Below are 21720 nucleotides of genomic sequence, written 5' to 3'. Positions count from 1 at the left end.
CTTATCAAGCATCATCTCCACTCACAATAGTATGAAAGTAGAATCACTTACAAAAATTACTGGAAAAACTATAAAAATGTAGAGATTAACAACATGCTACTGAACAACCCAGACACAAAAGAAAACAGAAATATGACACACAAAAATCTATAGGATGTAGCAAAAGCAATTCTAAGAGGGATGATCATAGCAATACAGGCCTACCACAAGAAAAAAACTTAACAAAAATCTCAAATAAACCATCTACCTTCTCACCTAAAAGAACTAAAAAAAAAAGCAGAAGAAGTGAAACTCAAAATCAGTAGAAGGAAGGAAATATTAAAGATCAGAATGGAACTAAAAGTATAAACTGACAATAGAAAAGATCAATGAAATTAAGAGTTGGTTCTCTGAAAAGATAAGTAATTTACAAGACTTGAGCTAGACTAACAAAGAGACCGGGCTCTAACAGAATCAGAAAGGGAAGACGAGAAGTTACAACTGACATCACAAAAATAGAAAGGATCATAAGACAATACTATGAAAAATTACCAAAAAATTGGACAACCTAGAAGAAATGAATAAATTCCCAGAAATATGCAATCTTCCAAGACTGAAGAAATAGAAAATCTAAATAAACCAATTACTAGAAAGAAGACTGAATCAGTAATCAAAACTTCCCAACAAAGTCCAGGACTAGACAGCTTTACTCATGGTTACTTCTACCAAACATCTAAAGATTTAACACCTATCCTTCTCAAACTCTTAAAAAAACAAACAAACAAACAAACAAAAAACCAAAAAAACCTAAGAGGAGGGAATGCTTCCAAACTTATTTTAGGAGGCTGGCATTACCCTAATGTCAAAAGCAAACAAGAATACCACACACACATGCAGACATACATACATTACAGGCTAACATGCCCTGATGAAAACAGATGCAAAGATCTTTAACAAAATATTAACACACTGAATTCAATAATACATCAAAAGAATCATGATCAGGGATCATGATAACCAGGGATGCAAGAATGGTTCAAGATCCACAAATAAATCAATGTGATAGGCCACACTAACAAAATGAAGGACAAAAATCATACAATCATCTCAATAAATGCATAAAAAGCATGTGGCAAAAATTAACAACCACTTATGATAAAAACTATGAACAAAGTAGGTACAGATGGAACACATGTCAACATAATAAGGGCGATATATAACAAACCCACAGCTAACTTCAGTCAATACTGAAAACCTGAAAGCTCTTCCTCTAAAATTAGGAATAAGAGAAAGGATACCCACTATCCTCACTTTTATTCAACATAGTATTGAAAGTCTAGCCACAATAATTAGGCCAGAAAAAAAAATAAAAGGCATCAAACTGTAAATAAACTGATGAGAACTAGGTGTTATACTTAACTAATGAATCACTGAACACTACATCAAAAACTAATTATGTACTATACAGTGGCTACCTGAACATAGTAATAAAAAAAACGGTCACTATTTGCAGATAACATGATACTATACATAGAAAACTCAAACAATAGCACCAAAAAACCCCGTTAGATCTAATAAATGAATTCAGTAAAGTAGTAGGATACAAAATCAACATATGGCAATTTAAGGTGTTTCTGTAATCTAATAATAAATTATCAGAAAGAGAAATTAGGAAAACAATCCTATTCACAATTTTATCAAAAAAGAATAAAATACCTAGAAATAACTTTAAAGAAGTGAAACTTTTAAGGAGGTGAAAGACCTGTATACTGAAAACTGTAAGATACTGATGAAAAAAATTGAAGAAGACACAAACAAATGGAAAGATATCCCATGCTCATGGATTGGAAGAACTAATATTATTAAAATGTCCATAATACCCAAAGCATTCTACAGATTCAACCCAATCCCTAACAAAATTCCAATGGCCTTTGAGAAAAAATAATTCTAAAATTTGTATGGAACCAAACCCTAATAGCTAAAGCAATCTTGAGAAAGAACAAAGCTAAAGACATCATGCTCCAACTTCAAACCATAGCACAAAGCTATAATAATAAAAACAGTATCACAGAGATTGAAGGGAGAGAACTGACAGCCCAGAACTAAACCCACACACATATATGGACAAACAATTTATGAGAGAGGAATGAAGACTATACAAAGGAGAAAAGATAGTCTCTTCAATAAATATGTTGAAAAAACTGGAAAACCACATGCAAAAGAATGAAACTAAGCCACTAAGTTATACCACAAAAAATTAACTCAAAGGGGCTTGAAGACTTGAATGTAAGACCTGAAACCATAAAATTCTTAGAAGGAAACATGCAATAAGTTGCTTGATATTGGTCTTAGTGGTATTTTTATGGATCTGACTCCAAAAATAAGGAAAATAAAAGTAAAAATAAATAAATGGGATTACATCAAACTAAAAATCTCCTGTATAGCAAAAGAAATCATCATCAAAATGAAAAGGCAACCAACTGAACGGGAGAAGATTTTTGCAAATCATATAACCGACAAGGGATTAATACCTAAAATTCATAAAACCCAACAGCAAAATAACAAATAACCTGATTAAAAAATGGGCAAAGGATCTGAATAGACAGTTCCCCAAAAAAGACATACCAATTGGTATACCACCAATTGGCCCTATTCATGGACCAATAGGTACATGAAAAGATCTTCAACATCACTAATTATCAGAGAAATGCAAATCAAAATCACAATGAGTTATCACCTCCCACTGGATAGAATGAGTATTACTGAAAGACAAGAAATAACAAGTGTTGGTTAGGATGTGGAGCAAAGGTAACCCTCATATACTCTTGGTGGGAATACAACTTGCTACAGCCACTGTGGAAAACAGTATGAAGATTCCTTAAAAAAATTAAGAATAGAACTATTTGACTTTTGGGTATTGATTTATTTTTAAGATTTTATTTATTTATTTGAGAGAGAGAGCACAAGCAGGGAGGAGGGGGAAAGGCAGAAAAGCAGGCTCCCTACTGAGCAAGAAGTCCATGTGGGGCTCAATCCCAGGCCCCTGGGATCATGACTGGACCCAAAGGCAGACACTTAACAGACTGAGCCACCTAGCTCCCCCTGACTTCTGGGCATTTACCCAAAGAATACAAAAATGCTGATTTGCAAAGATATTTGCACCCCAATGTTCATGCAGTATTATATACAATAATCAAGAAATGGAAACAACCTAAATGTCCATCATTGGATGGAAAGTTAAAGAAGTTGTGGTATATATACATAACACACACACACACACACACACACACACACTGTTGGTTGGAGAGGTATGTCAGAGTGACTCAGTCTCTGCAGAGAGCGGAAGGTGTCTTCTAGAAGCTGCGAGTGGACGCCTTCTCCCTGAGGGTCTCTAGAAATAATGTGGACTTGCTGACACCTTGATTTTGGCCTGGAGAGACCCAGTTTAGATCTCGAAATAAAATTTGGTGACTTCGGATTGCTCCAAAGTGTTCCAGGGTGCACCTTGCCTGGATTGTGGTTGATATATTCAGCTACACATCCCCTCAATCACTTCTCACCAAAATGACTAGGAGGAGGAATATGCAATGGAGGAAAAAATCAGAGACTATGTCCTCTCCATTAGAACTACTGGATATGGACGTAAACAGTATGTCAGTAAGGGAATACAGAGTAACAATTATTCAGGCAATGGCTAGGTTGGAAAAAACCATTAGTGACAACATGGAATCTCTAAGGGAAGAAGTGAAAGCTGCCCAGGAAGAAGTTAAAAATGCTATCAATAAGATACAATCTAATCTAAATACTCTAAAAACTAGGGTAACCGAAGCAGAAGACAGAATTAGTGATCTAGAGGACAAACTGATCGAGGAAAAGGATCAGGAGGAGGCATGGAAGAAACAGCTTAGAAACCATGAAAACAGAATTAGGGAAATACATGATGCCATGAAACGTTCCAAAGTCAGAATTATTGGGATTCCTGACGGGGAGGAGAAAGAAAGACAACTAGAAAATGCAGTTGAACAAATTCTTGATGAGAGTTTTCCCCATCTGGGGAATGGAACAAGCATTCATGTCCTGGAGGCAGAAAGAACAGCCCCCGCCAAGATCAAGGAATCTAGAAAGACCTTAAAACATTTGATCGTGAGACTGATGAATCATAATTTTAGACAAGAGCTCCTGAGGACAGCTGGGGGAAGAGATTCCTTACGTACAGAGGAAGGGCCATCAGAATAACGGCAGACCTGTCCACAGAAACCTGGCAAGCCAGAAAGGGCTGGCAAGGCATATTCAGGACACTAAATGAGAAGAACATGCAGCCAAGAATACTTTATCCAGCAAGGCTGACATTCAAAATGGATGGTGAGATAAAGAGCTTCCAAGACTGGCAAGGTTTAAAAGAATATATGACCACCAAGCCGGCATTACAAGAAATATTAAGGGAGGGTTCTGTTAAAGAAGAAAGAACCCAACAGTGACACAGAACAGAAATTTACAGAGACCATCTATAGAAACAAGTACTTTACAGGCAACATGATGTCAAAACATATCTTTCAATAATTACTCTTAACATGAATGGCCTAAATGCTCCCATAAAATGACACAGGGTTGCAGAATGGATAAAACGAAAGGTCCTGTCCATATGCCATCTACAAGAGACCCATTTGGAACCTAAAGATACATCCAGACTGAAAGTGAAGGGATAGAGAAGCATCTCTCATGCCAATGGACCTCAAAAGAAAGCTGGGGTAGTGATTCTCATATCAGATAAATTAGATTTTAAACTAAAGACTGTAGTCAGAGATAAATAAGGACACTACATCATTTGTAAAGGGTCTATCCAACAAGAAGATCTAACAATTGTAAATATTTATGCCCCCAAAACGGGAGCAGTTAACTACATAAGACAACTGTTAATCAAGATAAAGAGTCATATTGATATGAATAATTAATAGTAGGGGATCTTAACATGCCACTCTCAGTATTAGATTACCCAAACAGAAAATCAATAAAGAAGCAAGAGCACTGAATGACACATTGGACCAGATGGACCTCATAGATATACATACAGAACATTCCACCCTAAAACGACAGAATACTCATTCTTCTCGAGCACACATGGAACTTTTTCCAGAATAGACTACACACTTGGTCACAAATCAGGGCTCAACCAATACCGAAAGACTGAGATGATTCCCTGCATATTCTCAGACCACAATGTTTTGAAACTGGAACTCAACCACAAGAAAAAGTATGCAAGGAATTCAAACACTTGGAAGCTAAAGACCACCCTGCTTAAGAATGTTTGGATCCACCAAGAAATCAAAGAAGAACTTAAACAATTCATGTAAAGCAATGAGAATGAAGACACATCAGTACCAAAACTATGGGATATGGCAAAGATGGTCCTAAGGGGGAAATACATAGCCATCCAAGCCTCCCTCAAAAAAATAGAAAAATCCAGAATACACCAGGTTTCTTTACACCTTAAAGAACTGGAGAATCAACAACAAATTAAGCCAACCCTACACACAGGAAGGGAAATAATCAATATTAGAGCAGAGATCTATGAGATAGAAACTAGAGATAGAGTAAAACACATCAATGAAACTAGAAGCTGGTTTTTTGAAAGAATCAATAACATTGATAAACCACTGGCCAAACTAATCCAAAAGAAAAGAGAGAACCCAAATTAATAAAATTATAAATAAAAAGGGAGAAATCATGACTAACGCCAAGGAAATAGAAACAATCAACAGAAATTATTACCAACAGTTATATGCCAAAAAGTTAAGCAACCTAGATGAAATGGATGCACTCCTGGAAACCTATAAACTTCCAAAACTCAATCAGGAAGAAATTGACAACCTGAGTAGACCAATACCTAGTAATGAGATTGAAGAAATGATCAAATACTCTTAAAAAACAAAAGCTGACGATTCCCTGGAGTATTTTACCCAACATTCAAAGAAGAAATAATACCTATTATCCTGAAGCTGTTTCAAAAAATAGAAACAGAAGGAAAACTGCCAGACTCGTTTTATGAAGCCAGCATTACCCAGATCCCCAAACCAGGCAAAGACCCCACCAAAAAGGAGAACTTCAGACCAATATCCCTGATGAATATGGATGTTAAGATTCTCAACAAGATCCTAGCTAACAGGAGCCAACAGTACATCAAAAATATTGTCCACCATGACCAGGTGGGGTTCATCCATGGTATGCAAGGGTGGTTCAACATTTGCAAATCAATCAATGTGATAGAACAAATCAATAAGAGAAGAGAGAAGAGCGACATGGTCCTCTCAATTGATGCAGAAATAGCATTTGACAAGATACAGCATCCGTTCCTGACTAAAACGCTTCAAAGTATAGGGATAGAGGGAACATTCCTCAACTTCATAAAATTTACCTATGAAAAACCCACAGCGATTATCATCCTCAATGGGAAAAAGCTGACAGCCTTCCCTTTGAGATGAGGAACACGACAAGGATGTCCACTCTCACCACTGTTGTTCTAGAAGTCCTAGCAACGTAATCAGACAACAAAAAGAAATAAAAGGTATTCAAATTTGCAATGAAGCAGTCAAACACTATCTCTTCGCAGATGACATGATACTCTATATGGAAAACCCAAAAGACTCCACTCCCAAAGTAGTAAAACTCATACAGCACTTCAGTAATGTGGCAGGATATAAAATCAATGTACAGAAATCAGTTGCTTTCTTATACACTAACAATGAAAATACAAAAAGGGAAATTAGAGGATCGATTCCATTTATTATAGCACTAAGAACCATAAGATACCTGGGAATAAACCTAACCAAAGAGGTAAAGGATCTGTACTTGAGGAACTATAGAACACTCATGAAAGAAATCAAAGAAGACATAAAAGATGGAAGAGCATTCCATGTTCATGGATTGGAAGGATAAACATTGTTAAAATGTCTATACGGCCTAGAGCAATCTATACTTTCAATGCCATCCTGATCAAAATTCCACCAGTATTTTTCAACGAGCTGGAACAAACATTCCTAAAATTTGTGTGGAACCCAAATTGTTAAGGAAATGTTGAAAAAGAAAAACAAAACTGGGGATATCACATTGCCTGATTCCAAGCTTTACTACAAAGCTGTGATCACAAAGACAGCATGGTACTGGCACAAAAACAGACACATAGACCAGTGGAACAGAGTAAAGAGCCCAGATATGGACCCTCAACTTTATGGTCAAATAATCTTTGACAAAGCAGGGAAAAATATACAGTGGAAAAAAGACAGTCTCTTTAATAAATGGTGCTGGGGAAATTGGACAGCTATGTATAGAAGAATGAAACTCGATCATTCTCTTACACTATACACAAAGATAAACTCAAAATGGATAAAAGACCTCAACGTGAGGCAGTAATCTATCAAAATCATAGAGGAGAACATAGGCAGTAACCTCTTCGACACTGGCCACAGCAATTTCTTTCAAGACATGTCCCCTAAGGCAAAGGAAACAAAAGCTAAAATGAACTTTTAGGACTTCATCAAGATCAAAAGTTTCTGCACAGTGAAGGAAACAGTCAACAAAACAAAGAGGTAACCCACAGAATGGGAGAAGATATTTTCAAATGACACTACAAAGGGCTGATATCCAAGATCTATAAAAAACTCCTTACATTGAACACAAAACAGATAATCACGTCAAAAAATGGGCAGAAGACATGAACAAACACTTCTCCAAAAGAAGACATACAAATGGCTAACAGACACAAGAAAAAATGTTCATCATCATTAGCCATCATGGAGAATCAAATCAAAACCACACTGAGATACCACCTTACAGTAGTAAGAATGTCCAAAACCAACAAGACAGCAAACAACATGTGTTGGAGAGGACATGTGCAGAAAGGGGAACCCTCTTACACTGTTGGGGAGAATGCAAGTTGATGCAGCCAATTTGGAAAACAGTGTGGAGAGATTTCTTAAGAGTCTTCCTTAAAACTAGAGTTAACCTATCACCCTGCAATTGCACTACTGGGTATTTACCCCAAAGATACAGATGTAGTGAAAAGAAGGGCCATCTGTATCCCAATGTTCATAGCAGCAATGTTGCTGCTTTCCAAACTGTGGAAAGAGCCGATGCCCTTCAACAGACAAATGGATAAAGAAGATGTGGTCCATATATACAGTGGAGTATTATGCCTCCATCAGAAAGGATGAATACCCAACTTTTGTGTCAACATGGATGGAACTGGAGGAGATTATGCTGAGTGAAATAAGTCAAGCAGAGAGAGTCAATTATCATGTGGTTTCACTTACTTGTGATCATAAAGAATAACACAGAGGATACCGGGATAGGGAGAGAAGAAGAAGAAGTGAGTTGGGGGAAATCGGAGGGGGAGACAAACTATGAGAGACTGTGGACTCTGAGAAACGAACTGAGGGTTTTGGAGGGTAAAGGGGTGGGGGATTCGTTGAGCCTGGTGGTGGGTATTATGGAGGACACGTACTGCACGGAGCACTGGGTGAGGTGCATAAACAATGAATTTTGGAACACACAAAAAAATTAAATTAAATTAAAAAAAAAACTAAGACATTCTAAAGCAGTATGGTGAGCAATTAATAGCTCAGGCTGACTAGAATACAGAATGAATAAAAGAGAATCTGCTAGCCTATATATCCTAGAATAGTAAAAGTAGTAATTACTAGGTAATAGTAGTAACTATAGTTCTGGGACATAAAAGTATACAACAACAAAAAAAAACAAAACAGGATAAGGGAGAAACTTATTTTCCTGTTAAAAAAATTAGGCATTGATTAAAAGAATTTATCTATTCTATAGTTCTGGATATAAAACTAGAACAGATCAAAGATTTCCATTTTGTTTTCCCTTAAACTCTTTAAAGTATGATGATGACAAAGATACTCTTTCTACATGTCTTTATTTCACTGGCATTGGAAACTAATTTTTACAAGCTAAACAGGAATAACTCTTGGTTATATAAGTACTACTGTTATTTTCAAAAACTTGGGACTTTTAAAAATAATTAAATAATCATTTAGTAACAAATTTTATTTGGTAACTATCAGGTCTTTTCTTCAGTTTCATAGACTTTCTAAAATTCAATGATAGTCATTTTTCTAGGAAAACAGCCAGGTATAAACTGTATTAGTTTAAAATTTTGTCTCTTAGCTTCCAAATTTTAAATACACAAGTCAATCAAAGAATGTATTTGTGACTAGTCTTTATTTTTATATTAATTTTAGTTTTAGTTTTGCTTTTTGCTCCATGCAGACAGATCTAGACTATTTCCTCTAACAGTTGTACAAGTCTGTCTTACTGCCAGTTCTTGGCTAAAATTCTAAATAAAAGTATACCCTTCCCTCAGATGGCACATCATTTTCTCTTTCATCATCTCAGCCTTTTCTTCCAAAGTGAGGTTCCTTAGTTTTATGTAAACATGATTCCCAAAATCCACAATTCCTCTTTAAAGAGGCGGCTGATTTCACTTGTCGTATCTAGCTAAATGCTGAAACTGGTTTTCTAGTAGTCGTGGTGATAGATAATAGTGAGTCACCCCCACTCCAACCCTTGTGACCGATGGCATGTACTTATGAGGTAATGGGTCAGAATTCAGGCTCCAGGCTGTGGTTGAGGAGCAGTTTTTCTGTAAGACAAGGTTAACTGTTACTGGAATTCTACCCCAAAACTTGGCACCACCTTGCAAATGAATGTTTCTTAACATTTACAGACAATGATGGGTTCTCAAACTTGTTAAATGAGATATATCGAGGAAGTACTGGGGATACTAGGGGTTCTCCCCCTTGGAAGTCATCCATGGACATCCCCCCATGGTGACCTAAATGAAGTCTTGATGTATATGAAATTAGTCAGGCCAATAAGAGCAGGGGAAGGGAGTTCCAAGGAGAGAAAAAAATTCAAAGACACCAAAAGGGAATAGGTAAATGATATATTGAGAGAACTGCAAGTAGTCTGCTACAGCTGCAGGAGACAGTAATGTATGGAAGAGTGCAAGAAATGAAAAAGAGTCTGGATCTTGATGATCTATATGCAATTCTAAGATGTTAGAATATGTGTCAAAGGCAACTGAGAGTCACAGACAGTTCTGAAACAAGAATGAAGTATGAATAGATCTACCAAAACTTTAGTGACAGACAGACTGAAAGAGAGTAAGGAAACCAATTATGAGCTATTATAATAATTTAGGTAAGAAATGATGAGGGCTTGAACTAAATAGCAATGGGCATGGAGTCCTGCGGTCAGCTGTCACATATATGAAAAACGAAAAAAATCATAGTGACTGACAAGTAAGGGACAGGGAAGCAAATACAATCAAGGATGATTTTCAAGTTTGTGGTGTGGGTAGCTGACTTAAGTAAAAGATTATGAAGTAGGTTTAGTCTAGGCAGAGGATGAAATGAAGCCAGTAGGGGGTAAAGAGATTGGATATCCAACATATGCTGATGCTTACTGGACTGTTAGTTTTCCATTACATTTTCTCTAGAGAGAAAAATCATCATTTTAAAGGTCATTTTAGCTCTCTGTTATTATAGAAGGTCTACTGTGTATTTCCAGAAGCAAAAAAGAGGTCATGGTCAGTGTTAAATATATTTATGACATATATTCCAATGAATACCAAAATGGATTGGACCCATATGTTCAATTCACATTAAAATATATGTCATGATCCATCTGTTTTTAAAGTGTGTGTGTGTCAGAAACAATTTCCAGAACAAACGCCAAATATCCTGGAGATGCCTGAGTTCAAATTACCAATATGTGTCCCTGTACTTAAACTGTTTGCTACCTGGATATATGCTAAATGTAGATACATGTTTGAAATCTGTCCTTACAGACTTTTAAAAAATTCCTAAATATTGTTTTTAAAAGATAAAATATGAGAAAAAGATCGTTTTATGGTGTTTCACCTCCAAAATGCACACATTTTCTTGAAGGGCTGAAAGCCAAGAAAAATTTCAAAGTATATTGCTAGTATAGTACGAATGTCTGGATAACATAACTAAATATATCAGGATGAACTAAAGCCCCAAACTGGACTCTTTACATGTATCTAGATACTTGAAAAACAGACTAGCTCTGAATAATCCATTAAGATATATTTTATCCAGAATGAGCTATGTAGCCAGGCTTGCTTGGATGGAATAAATTATTGTCAAATTTCTGAGCCACGATTTGTCAGCATTTCTCAAAAAAAAATTTTTTTTATAAAATTCACACAAACAGATATCTAGTTTCATAATAATTATTAATGTGGACCTAGAGTGGCTTTATCCTTTTAATTTCTCAATCTGGTTCAACTTAGATTATGGTAGAGTAAATTTCTTATACACTAAGGTCTTAAAAAATGAATGAAAGAAAGAGAATAAAACAAAAGGAATGAAAGAAAGAAAGGAAATGAAGAAAAAAAAGAGAGAGAACAAGAGGAAGGGAGGGAGGGAAAGAGAATAGAAAAGAATAGAATAAAAAAGAAAAGAAAAAGGTGGCATGAAAGAAAACAAAAACTTCTTGTGGACACTACTGTGTGCAGCTAAACTGTCATCAAATTCCATCTCTTCTAGATGTATAGATTCATCAACAATCTATTGAAAATGCTTCTACAATGTGCAATGGCTGGTTTTAGGAACATAGGATGGATTTTTCATTTTTGTAATATTAGCAGAGACACTATTTATGAAAGTGGTTTCCTCAACCATAAAACACTGTCTAGTAGAAAAAAATAGAGCTTGGAGTATTTTTATTATAACTGATAAATTTAACATCTTGGCATAATATTAGAAGAATTACTTACTCAAGAAGATCTGGGTCTAGTCCTTCTGATATCATTTTGTTTCTTATTGCCATCACTGGAACACCCTAAGCAAAGGACATAAGATAATCAATGATTAAAAATGCCTTCTTCATAAAAACAGATAAATAGAACAATGAAGGAGAATTGAGATCCCAGTTATAACCCCAAACATAGTTAGCAAACTAATGTTTGACAAGGGAGGCAAAGATGGAGAAAATAAAGTTTCTTCAATTAATGATGCTGGGAAATTGGCTAGTCACATGTAAAAGAAGGAAACCTGATCCCTAACTTACACTGCTTACAAAAATTAACTCAAAATGGATTACAGGCATAAATGTAAAACCTGAAACCATGAAACTCCTAGAAGAAAACATAGGAAAAAAGCTCTTTGATATGGGATTTGATAATTATCTTACGAAAATTACACCTAAGGCACAAGTAACAAAATACAAAATAAGTGAGACTATATCAAACTAAAAAGCTTCTGTTCAGCAAAAGAAACCACTGACAAAGTGAAAACAAATATGGAATGGGAAAAAATATTGACAAACTCAGGCAACTCGATAGCAAAACACTTAAATTATACAATTTAAAAATGGGCAAAGGACCTAAATAGGCATTTTTCAAAGATATATGAATGGCTAATAGGTACACAAAAAGATGCTCAACATCCCTAGTTAATAGAGAAATGCAAATTATAAACAATGAGATATCACCTCATGCCTATTAAAATGGCCATCATTAAAAAGATAGAGCTAACAGATGCTGGCATGGATGTGAGCAAGGGAACCTTGTGCACTGTTGGTGGGATTGTAAACTGGTAAAGCCACTACGGAAAACAGTATGAGGATTGCTCAAAAAATTAAAACAGAACTACCATATGATCCAGCAATTCCAGTGCTGGTTAATATATTCAAAAGAAATGAATATACTAACTCAAGAAGATATCTGTAGGTCCATTTTTGTAGCAGCATTGTTTGTAATAGTCAAAACATGGAAACAACCTAAGTGTCCATTAATGGATGAATGGAGGAAGAAGTTGTGGTATATATACACACAATGGAATATTATTCAGCCATAAAAAAGAGACAATCTTAACTATTTATGACAACATGGACGGACCTTGACGGCATTATGCTAAACACATAAAGACAAATACTTTATGATTTCATTCTACATGGGGTCCCAAAACAAAAGCAAACCACCAAACTCATAGAAAAAGAGACCAGATTTGTGGTAAACAGAGGCAGGGATAGGGGTGCATGGGGGTAAGGAGAGAGAACTGTATAGAAGGTGGTCAAAAGGAGAAACTTCCAGTTAAAAGATAAACAAGTAATAGGGATGTAATGTACAACATAATGACTACAGCTAACACTGCTGTATGATATATAGGAAACTTGTTTAGAGAGTAGATCCTAAGAATTCTCATCACAAGGGGAATTTTTTTCTTTTCTTCTCACTATATCTTTTTTTTTTTTTTAAAAGATTTTATTTGTTTATTTGACAGACAGAGACCACCAGTAGACAGAGAGGCAGGCAGAGAGAGAGAGAGGGAAGCAGGCTCCCTGCTAAGCAGAGAGCCCGATGCAGGACTCGATCCCAGGACCCTGGGATCATGACCTGAGCCGAAGGCAGTGGCTTAACCCACTGAGCCACCCAGGCGCCCCTCTTCTCACTATATCTTTATGAGATGATGGATGTTAATGAAACCTATTGTAATCATTTTACAATATAGGTAAATCAAATCATCATGCTGTATGCCTTAAACTTATACAGTGATGTATTTCAATTATTTCTCAATAAAACAAAAAAATTAAATGAATAGAAACTAAAATAAAAAGCCTCCTTTATAGCCTCTCCACATACCTGCTAAAACAAGACCTTTTAGATGGCTCATATTTAAAATAGCTCTTCTGATGTGGTATATATATACAATGGAATACTATGCAGCCATCAAAAGAAATGAAATCTTGCCATTTGCGACAACGTGGATGGAACTAGAGGGTATTATGCTTAGCAAAATAAGTCAATCGGAGAAAGACAACTATCATATGATCCCCTGATATGAGGAAGTGGAGAAGCAACATGGAAGGTTCAGGGATAGGAAAAAAATAAATGAAACAAGATGGGATCAGGAGGGAGACAAACCATAAGAGACTGTTAATCTCACAAAACAAACTGAGGGTTGCTGGGGGGAGGGGGCTAGGAAGAGGGAGGTTGGGTTATGGACATTGGGGAGGGTATGTGCTATGGTGAGTGCTGTGATGTGGGTAAACCTGGCGATTCACAGACCTGTACCCCTGGGGCTAATAATACATTATATGTTAATTTAAAAAAAAAAAAGTAAAAAAAAAAATAGCTCTTCTTTTGCTTTTATATTAGTATGTATGGAGTGCTTAAATAATCTAATAAGGTACACATTTTAACTGACTTAATGGAATCAGTGCTATCTAATATCATACAAGCCCAAATTAAATCATTTAATCATTTGAGCCTATCCATTACTAATTCTGCTGTAAACAAGTCAGATATCACATTCACACTTTTCTTATACCTCCAAAAAAAAAAAAAAAAAGTTGATAACTCAAAACGATTAAAACCTTGGCTGGGATGTACAATAAGTACTTAACAAGATGAGTAAATGTCTTTCCAAATAAAGATTTCAGAGCTTTCCATTCTCAAGTATAGCTATGTTAATGTTCTTTTCATAACAAATGGTCCAATTCCATTTGGACACAAAGGTCAAATAAAATTCAAGAATTCTCCTGGGATTGTATTATACATCTTGTCTACCCCAATATAAACACTAAGTAATGACAATGCTAGTAGTTTACAAGTCACAAAAACATTGAGAACATGTGAATCTCAAAATTCAGGATAAGAACATCAAAACAATAAGAAAAGGACATGTCAGAAATAAATACACATTTACTTGAAAAGATGACTGATTTGATGATAAACAGTTACTGAAAGCTCACTTGTAAAGCTCTACGGGAAGAAGATGCAATCAAGTCTGCCAATTCCTGCTCTTCATATCATTCCAAAAGATGAGGAAACCACTAATATGTGTTAAATTTGAAAACCTGCAATACATCACTTTCAAAAGTGGAATCACTGTACTTTAAAAGTCTATATACATGGTTGGGACCCTCTCTGTCATATCTCTTCATCCCATGTGGCAGAAGGGAAAAAGCTCAATCACTGCTCCACTGGTGCTGCATACTCTTCCCTTCAGGTCTTCAATGTCATTAGCCACTGTGTGATATTCAATTTAGAAAGATGGACACTTACAGGCATCCTAAATGTTAGATGTGCTGTCTCTCTCTCTCCCTCAAAATAAAAAAGACTCAAAGTAATGTACACTTAAATGCATCCTAAATGTTAGATGAAAATAAATAGCACCACTATAAAATTCTCTTCAAAGCCATACTTCTGAAAACAATACTGTTTCATGGTGTAAACTTCCAAGAAATTCTAAAAAGTGAAATATGGTAGGTTTGGAAGACAGAAAAGGTGGAAGATAAAAACTTTTGTCAGCTTATGAAGTTTAAGGATTAAAAAAAAAAAAGGCTGTTACTTGCTTAGGGGCATCCAATATGAACAGACACTTATATTTGGAACCAAAAAGCATGAACTTAAAACTTGTACCACTTTAAAATATATTTCCTGTAACTAAGACTTGAGAAAAAGATTTTCCTCTTAAGTACAAAATGTACTTAATGATTACTTCATAATAAAATGCATTTAATTTTAATGGTAGAAGAGAAAGCTGACACTTGAAAGATAAGGTTGGGAATTTTACTTGATAATTAAAACTTAGCCATTACTTAACTATTTAGTATAACAAAAAAAGTTAGGACTGTAGAACATTTCATAAAAAACACTGAAGTGCAAGAAGAGATGTGAAAAAGAGCATAGTTTTATGTTCTACTTCTTTAAAAAGACCTCTCAGTTTCTGTTAACTATGGTCTGATGGTATAAGGTCTTTCTACAAACTCAACTATGTGATTTATTTATTATACTTTAGCATAATCTGCAGGATTTCATTGGAAAGGTCATACTAATAACTTACAATGCCGAGAAAACAGAAGGGAGGAGAAATGAAGTTGAAAAAAACATTTCCTAAAATATAGCAAAGAAAGTGTGTATGAGGTGGGAGTGAAGGGAAGCAGTGGGTAGGGAGTAATGGGGAAAGGGAATTTGGTAGAATTAAACTCCCTATTTTAACACGAGTTTCATGGCTTGGTTATAAGAATACAAGAAACCTAAATATGCAAGCTCCATATTTTACTCTTAGTTTCTTGAAGCTATTTACAACACAAGAATACAGATATTACCAAAATTTGGTGATTTTTAAGTCATTTCTGTATATAGATACAGATAAAAGGAAATACAAATAACTTATCTTCCCTGAACAGAGACTTTAATATTATCACCATCCTAATACAAATCTCATAAAGCTTGATACAAAAATAATTTGGCCTGTGTTCCAAAGGATGGATTCCAAAGGGATTTGCTGCTATGATTCCAGTGATGTTGCTTAGAAAATTTGTTGTTTTGATATATTCTTCCTTAGGGGTTAAGGAACAGAGTCAGGTTTGTTAAACATCAAAAAGAAGTGTCCAGTTTCCGATTTCCAAGAGAAAAAGCTACTGGTGGTCTAAGTTGGACATAAGAGAACTCAAAACTGAAGTCTACTGAACTGTGGGATTATTCTTGGCAAGTGATAATGGTAGTTTGTCCAACATAAGTAATGAAGAAGAAAGAAGGCAGCCATAAGTTTGATGTTCCAAAAAATCACGTCTGTATTTGCGTCACTGGAGAGAGTGTGTAAAGAAGCCACACTAATGAAATTATGATGGCAACACTAACAGTTACTAGTTTCTTGTATCACAAAAACTGAAGGCTGCCAGTATTTGCATTTATTATGTAAATGGAGGACAAGCTACTGAATTATTTTCCTGAATTCTTTCCTGAAGTTTTAGATTAGAAAGGGGGGGAAAAAAAAACACCCTTACTCAATCTAATAGAGATAAAGGACTTTTCTAAAGTAACAAAAAACGCTCCTCATACTTTAGTTTCTCCTCTCAGTTTATAGCTTGAATCACAACAACTGAGTTACGAAAGATGCAAAATATTAAGTTTTTTCCCCTTACTTAGGGCAACAATTGAAAAAAAAATATATTGAGTTGACAGGTGAAGAGTACTTTTTTTACTTGCAAAGAGAGGGAATGAGTAGGAGGTGAGGAGATGCCATAGGTTGGAAAAAAGGCCACCAGTCCTCCAATCAGGCTGTTTACCTAACTTTTAACTTAGTGAAATGGACTCAACCATTTCTTTGCTTTCTGATTGTCAACAGTGCTATCCTAAAAATATCTATACTGCCTTTTATGAAATATATTAAATAGAGTGCTATGATTAGAATAAAATCTTCAGGGGAAATATTCTATATAATAGATACTGTATGTTTACAGAGCAAATCCTACTACAAAAGCAAACACATGCTTAACAATCTCTTTCTGGAACTTTTCCATGATGCGGAACAAAATTAATTTAAATAAGTCTCTTAATCACTGTAAAATGAATATGGCTATCTAAAAAAAGGGAAGCTTTATTCCTAATGACTTATATAGATTTAGAAAACGCTAGACTCTGATATTAACTCCAATACTGTTGCCATGAAGGGTCACTGATTTGAAGTTAAATATGCAGGGGAAAAAAAAAAGAGGTTCACATATCTTGACTACTGCTATGTGGTATACTTGGAGCAAACAGTAAATTCTTCCTTTTTCAATGATTATCTTAAAACCTAAGTTTTACAGTCTTTCACTGAGTGCCCATCAGATATCTTTAAAGATGCAGGAACAAATCACTGTAAAATGGACAAAATGACATTGGTCATGACTAGGGACCTCAGGAAACTGGTAAAGTACATTCATAAAAATAAATACATTAGCCAATACCCCATATTCCTTTTAGGAATGGGAACTAAAGTTAACTTAAATGTCTGTCAATAAAAACCTTTAAAGAAATTATTTCAAAAGGTGAAGGATCTATTGTTACGAGTCAGTTCAAACTAGAGCCACATCAATTTCCCCATGTGATTGATCTTTCCTCTGGATATTCTTGCAACATGATAAATCTTAGGTGTAATGGTCATGGTGCATTGTGTGTTTTCTCTGCATTTTGTAGCTATTCAAATATTTGTTGATTTAAGAGTAATTTGGTGCTGTGGAGGGTCCATTTTTTCCCCTTCATTATAATGTACAAATAATACCTAAAATGTAAAGACTTGCTTTGATAGGCTAATTAATGCTACACCACCATTATGAATACTTCAGCTAAATTACAGCTTTGCTATACCACATTTTCACTCAAAGGATATTTGCTCTTTGAAATATGTATTCATTAAAATTTCCCAAATTTAACTATATTTCTACTTTCCAGGAATAAAAACTTAAAAACAATTTCTATTACAAATTATTTTGGAATTCACTACCAAAATTAAAAGTGTAATAAGTTCAGAGGGCTTTCTGTTCAGTTTTTGAAAATGTATTACTATATGTACCTATTCGAGGAGAATTAAAGAAGTATCTCCAAATATGGCAATAAAAGCTATAAAGAATAAAGTTCTTAGTAATTATAAAGATGATTCTACTGATTGAAACCACAAAAGTTACTTTTGAGCTAATTTTCCAATAGTGATAATGTGTTTGAACTGGTGTCATGAGTCTTATTCAATGCCCTTAGCAAGCCATAGGTACCCACTGAAAGATAGATACCGCCCCACCAAAAAAGAGAGATACCAGTATTAGTCATTCCACGTGGCTACAGAACTACAAAGAATGGCCCTGAATCTGACAGCCGTGTGTCATCTGCACATGATCTAACCAACTAACTGAATAAAAGTCATTTGTAAAGTTGGGCTAGGAAACCAAGAAGAAAAGTTGGGATGGTTTCTTAATATTATGAAAAACTATGGTAAGATGTACATAAATCTGGAGATATTTTTTAAAATTGCAGTATTAAGGTGTAAATATATTCAAGTAGGGAAATAATTTTCATTGATATTTCTCAATAAAATTTAGTATTTTGAAATCTACTTCCTTTTAAAACATAGTTAGCTTTTTCTTCTAAACTGTAAAACAATCCTTAGCAAAAAATTAACTTATAAATGAAATACTGTGTCTTACATCACTACAATCCATTCAACAGAAAATATCTTCCACACCAGGACTGTCTACCCCATTGAGAATGTTTATGCTCTCAAATCCTTGTCAAATATGGTGCTTATGTTGATGGTCTCTAAAACTACTAAGATTCTTCTTTCTCTGCCACTTGAGATAAGTCCACTTCCTTATTATAGTTCATTTGCTTCTCTGGTCTTTTACTTTTTTTCCCATAGGTAAACCATAACCTTAGACAAATTTACAGTTAAGGTGAGAATCACAATATTTCTGAAAAGAGTAAATCTGAGTACATAACTACTTAATTTATACCACTATTATTTTCTCCTCACAACTTTGGAAAACTTTTTTGTGAGGTCTCTTATTTCTTGCAGAGTGGTTAGTAGCAAAGAAGATAAAAGGGCGCTGAGAAATCAGAGTTGGGTGACTAAAAAATTATAGATGGGGGGGGGGTGCCTGGGTGGCTCAGTCATTAAGCATCTGCGTTTGGCTCAGGGGAGGATCCCAGGATCCTGGGATCAAGCCCGGGCATCAGCTGGAAGTCTGCTTCTCCCTCTCTCACTCACCCTGCTTGTGTTCCCTCTCTTGCTGTGTCTCTGTCTGTCAAATAAATAAAATCTTTGAAACATTTTAAAAAAGAGTAAAAGAACTATACCACACATTTCAGCAGGTATAAAAATTATCATTGTTAGTATGTATCTCCAAAAGCTTCCCTAAGAAACTTAATAGTAAAGTACTATTCTTTTTGTCACAACTTCTACTAAAGAGTTACAGAGTTGTTTAAATGAGTTAGAATGAAAGATATGAAATCTAAAGTTAAAAATATTATTCTGCTAAATGCTCCTGTTTTTGTTGGTTCCATTTTATATATCATTTAAGGGAGATTCCTATGAAATTTAAAACTACCTTAAGCTTATCCTCCAAACGTTCCCTCCTCTGTGTTTGCTTAACTCCTTTTTCTTTCTTTTGTGGGGAGAGGCATACAGAGGCATGGTATTACAGTGAATTTAAGGCAGATGAAGTAAATTTTATTGGTACTCCAGAAAATAAACTGAAATAAAGAAGTAAATGTTTTGGCTTAAAAGGGTTGTTTCAGAGAGGCCATCCTATGTAAATTATTTTAGTTATGAAACCAAAGATAAGAAAATATGGCATGGTGAGTAAATTTCTAAAGAAATATATTCTTCTTATACATACTTTTATACTTAGGAAAAACTGATTTGAAAAATATATCATCCAAAATTATTACCTTATCAGTTATTTGTAAAAGGTTATTTGTATTCTCAAGTATCTTATATTCCATTTACTCCTTTTAAATTATTTTTAATTTTTAATTATCTGATGTATTACTAAAAAAACAAAAAATTCAAGTCTACAGCACCCAGATATCCTTCTGTAACTCTGAGACTGACTTCTGTGTATACCAGCTTGTTGGTATGTGACTATTCTTTAGATATGATTGAGGATTCTAAATGGTACTATAACTCACAGTTCAAAATGTACTTTTCCAGAGACTATAAATACCATAAATAGAAATAGGTATGGTTAAACAACTTGTTTCTGGAAACAAACTACCCAAATCAACATCTTCTTAGCAAATGACTGACATAAAGAAAACTAGACTCTGGACTCTGAGAAATGAACTCAGGTTACAGAAGGGAGAGGAGTGGGGGATGGCGTAACCACATGATGGGTATTAAGGAAGTCATGTGTGGGAATGAGCACTGGGTGTTATATACAAGTAATGAATCATTGAACACTACCACAAAAATTTATGATATGCTCTATGCTGGCTAACTGAACATAATAAAAAAATAAGTAAAATAAAAAAGAAAACTATAATGAAAAATATGTGGTATCAGCAATAAAATATTCTAAGCTATATATTTATGGCAAAGCGGTATTAGCAAAGAATATATGGGGAATAGATAAAGTAGGTGCATAGAATATTACCAAATGGATACTGACAACTACCTAACTTAGCAGCACTTGCCCACTACATTTTTTTCCTTTGGTACTCTAAGGAAAATGAGAAATCAAGAAAACAAATATATCAGGGAAAGCAAGAAATTTAAAACCTGAACTTAGCAATATTATTGTTTACTGTTCCCTAACAAACATATATAAGTAAAAGAGCAAATAAACAAAAGGGCAAATACATCGTTTAAAATTAATACAGGGGCTCTGAACCCCCTAACTTTCCAGGCAACTTGGGGAAGGTTCAAAAGGGAGCCAAAATATTAAAAAATCCTAAGTGATTTTGAAATCTTTGAAAAAAAATTGGATATTTTAACAAAAATCTACAATCTTCTTGGAAAAGTGAAACACTTTCCAGTAAAATTGGCATGATAATTTTTCAGACATGGTTTCCTTAGAGGCTAAGTTTACTGACTTTAGCAGAGAATAAGTAATTTTTCTCCCCCTTGGGCGACAAATACAACAAAGTTACCAATTTCTAGGTTTTCCAGATACTCAGGCTATGGAAAAGCACAGATAATACAACTGGTGGCTAACTGACATAGTTTTCTGCCTTTGGAGAAATCTCTACCCAATCCTTTTTGCATTTGATGTAAGAATGAATATAGTTGAAGGAGGATAACTATGGTCTCTTGAGTTCCATTTACCTCAATTCAAAGTTATTATTCTGCTAAGCTTTGCTTTTTTTTTCTTTTAGTTATAGTTAGTTTAGTCTGGCTGACCATTTAGTTGATGGGAAAGACAGAATATTTGCCTTTT

The 21720-nt window shown here is 34.9% G+C and overlaps 1 protein-coding gene across 7 annotated transcripts in view; it reads right to left on the bottom strand.

Moving 5' to 3' along the window:
• Positions 1 to 21720, bottom strand: part of WASHC3 (WASH complex subunit 3) — a 122334-nt gene that overhangs the window by 74664 nt on the left and 25950 nt on the right. For all 7 annotated transcript variants that reach the window (XR_006381434.1, XR_006381432.1, XR_006381433.1 and 4 more), the window contains exon 6: positions 11798 to 11862. Coding sequence is in view for 4 of the 7 variants with exons in the window: in XM_044229344.1 (XP_044085279.1) it covers positions 11798 to 11862 (65 nt within the window). In the remaining 3 variants the exon portion in view is untranslated. The remainder of the gene's footprint in view (positions 1 to 11797; positions 11863 to 21720) is intronic.

The sequence above is a fragment of the Neovison vison genome, chromosome 12, assembly GCF_020171115.1.
Source record: "Neovison vison isolate M4711 chromosome 12, ASM_NN_V1, whole genome shotgun sequence".
Lineage (NCBI taxonomy): Eukaryota > Metazoa > Chordata > Mammalia > Carnivora > Mustelidae > Neogale > Neogale vison.
The sequence above is the reverse complement of the archived record's forward strand: the minus strand, read 5'-3'. Positions and strand labels throughout refer to the sequence as shown.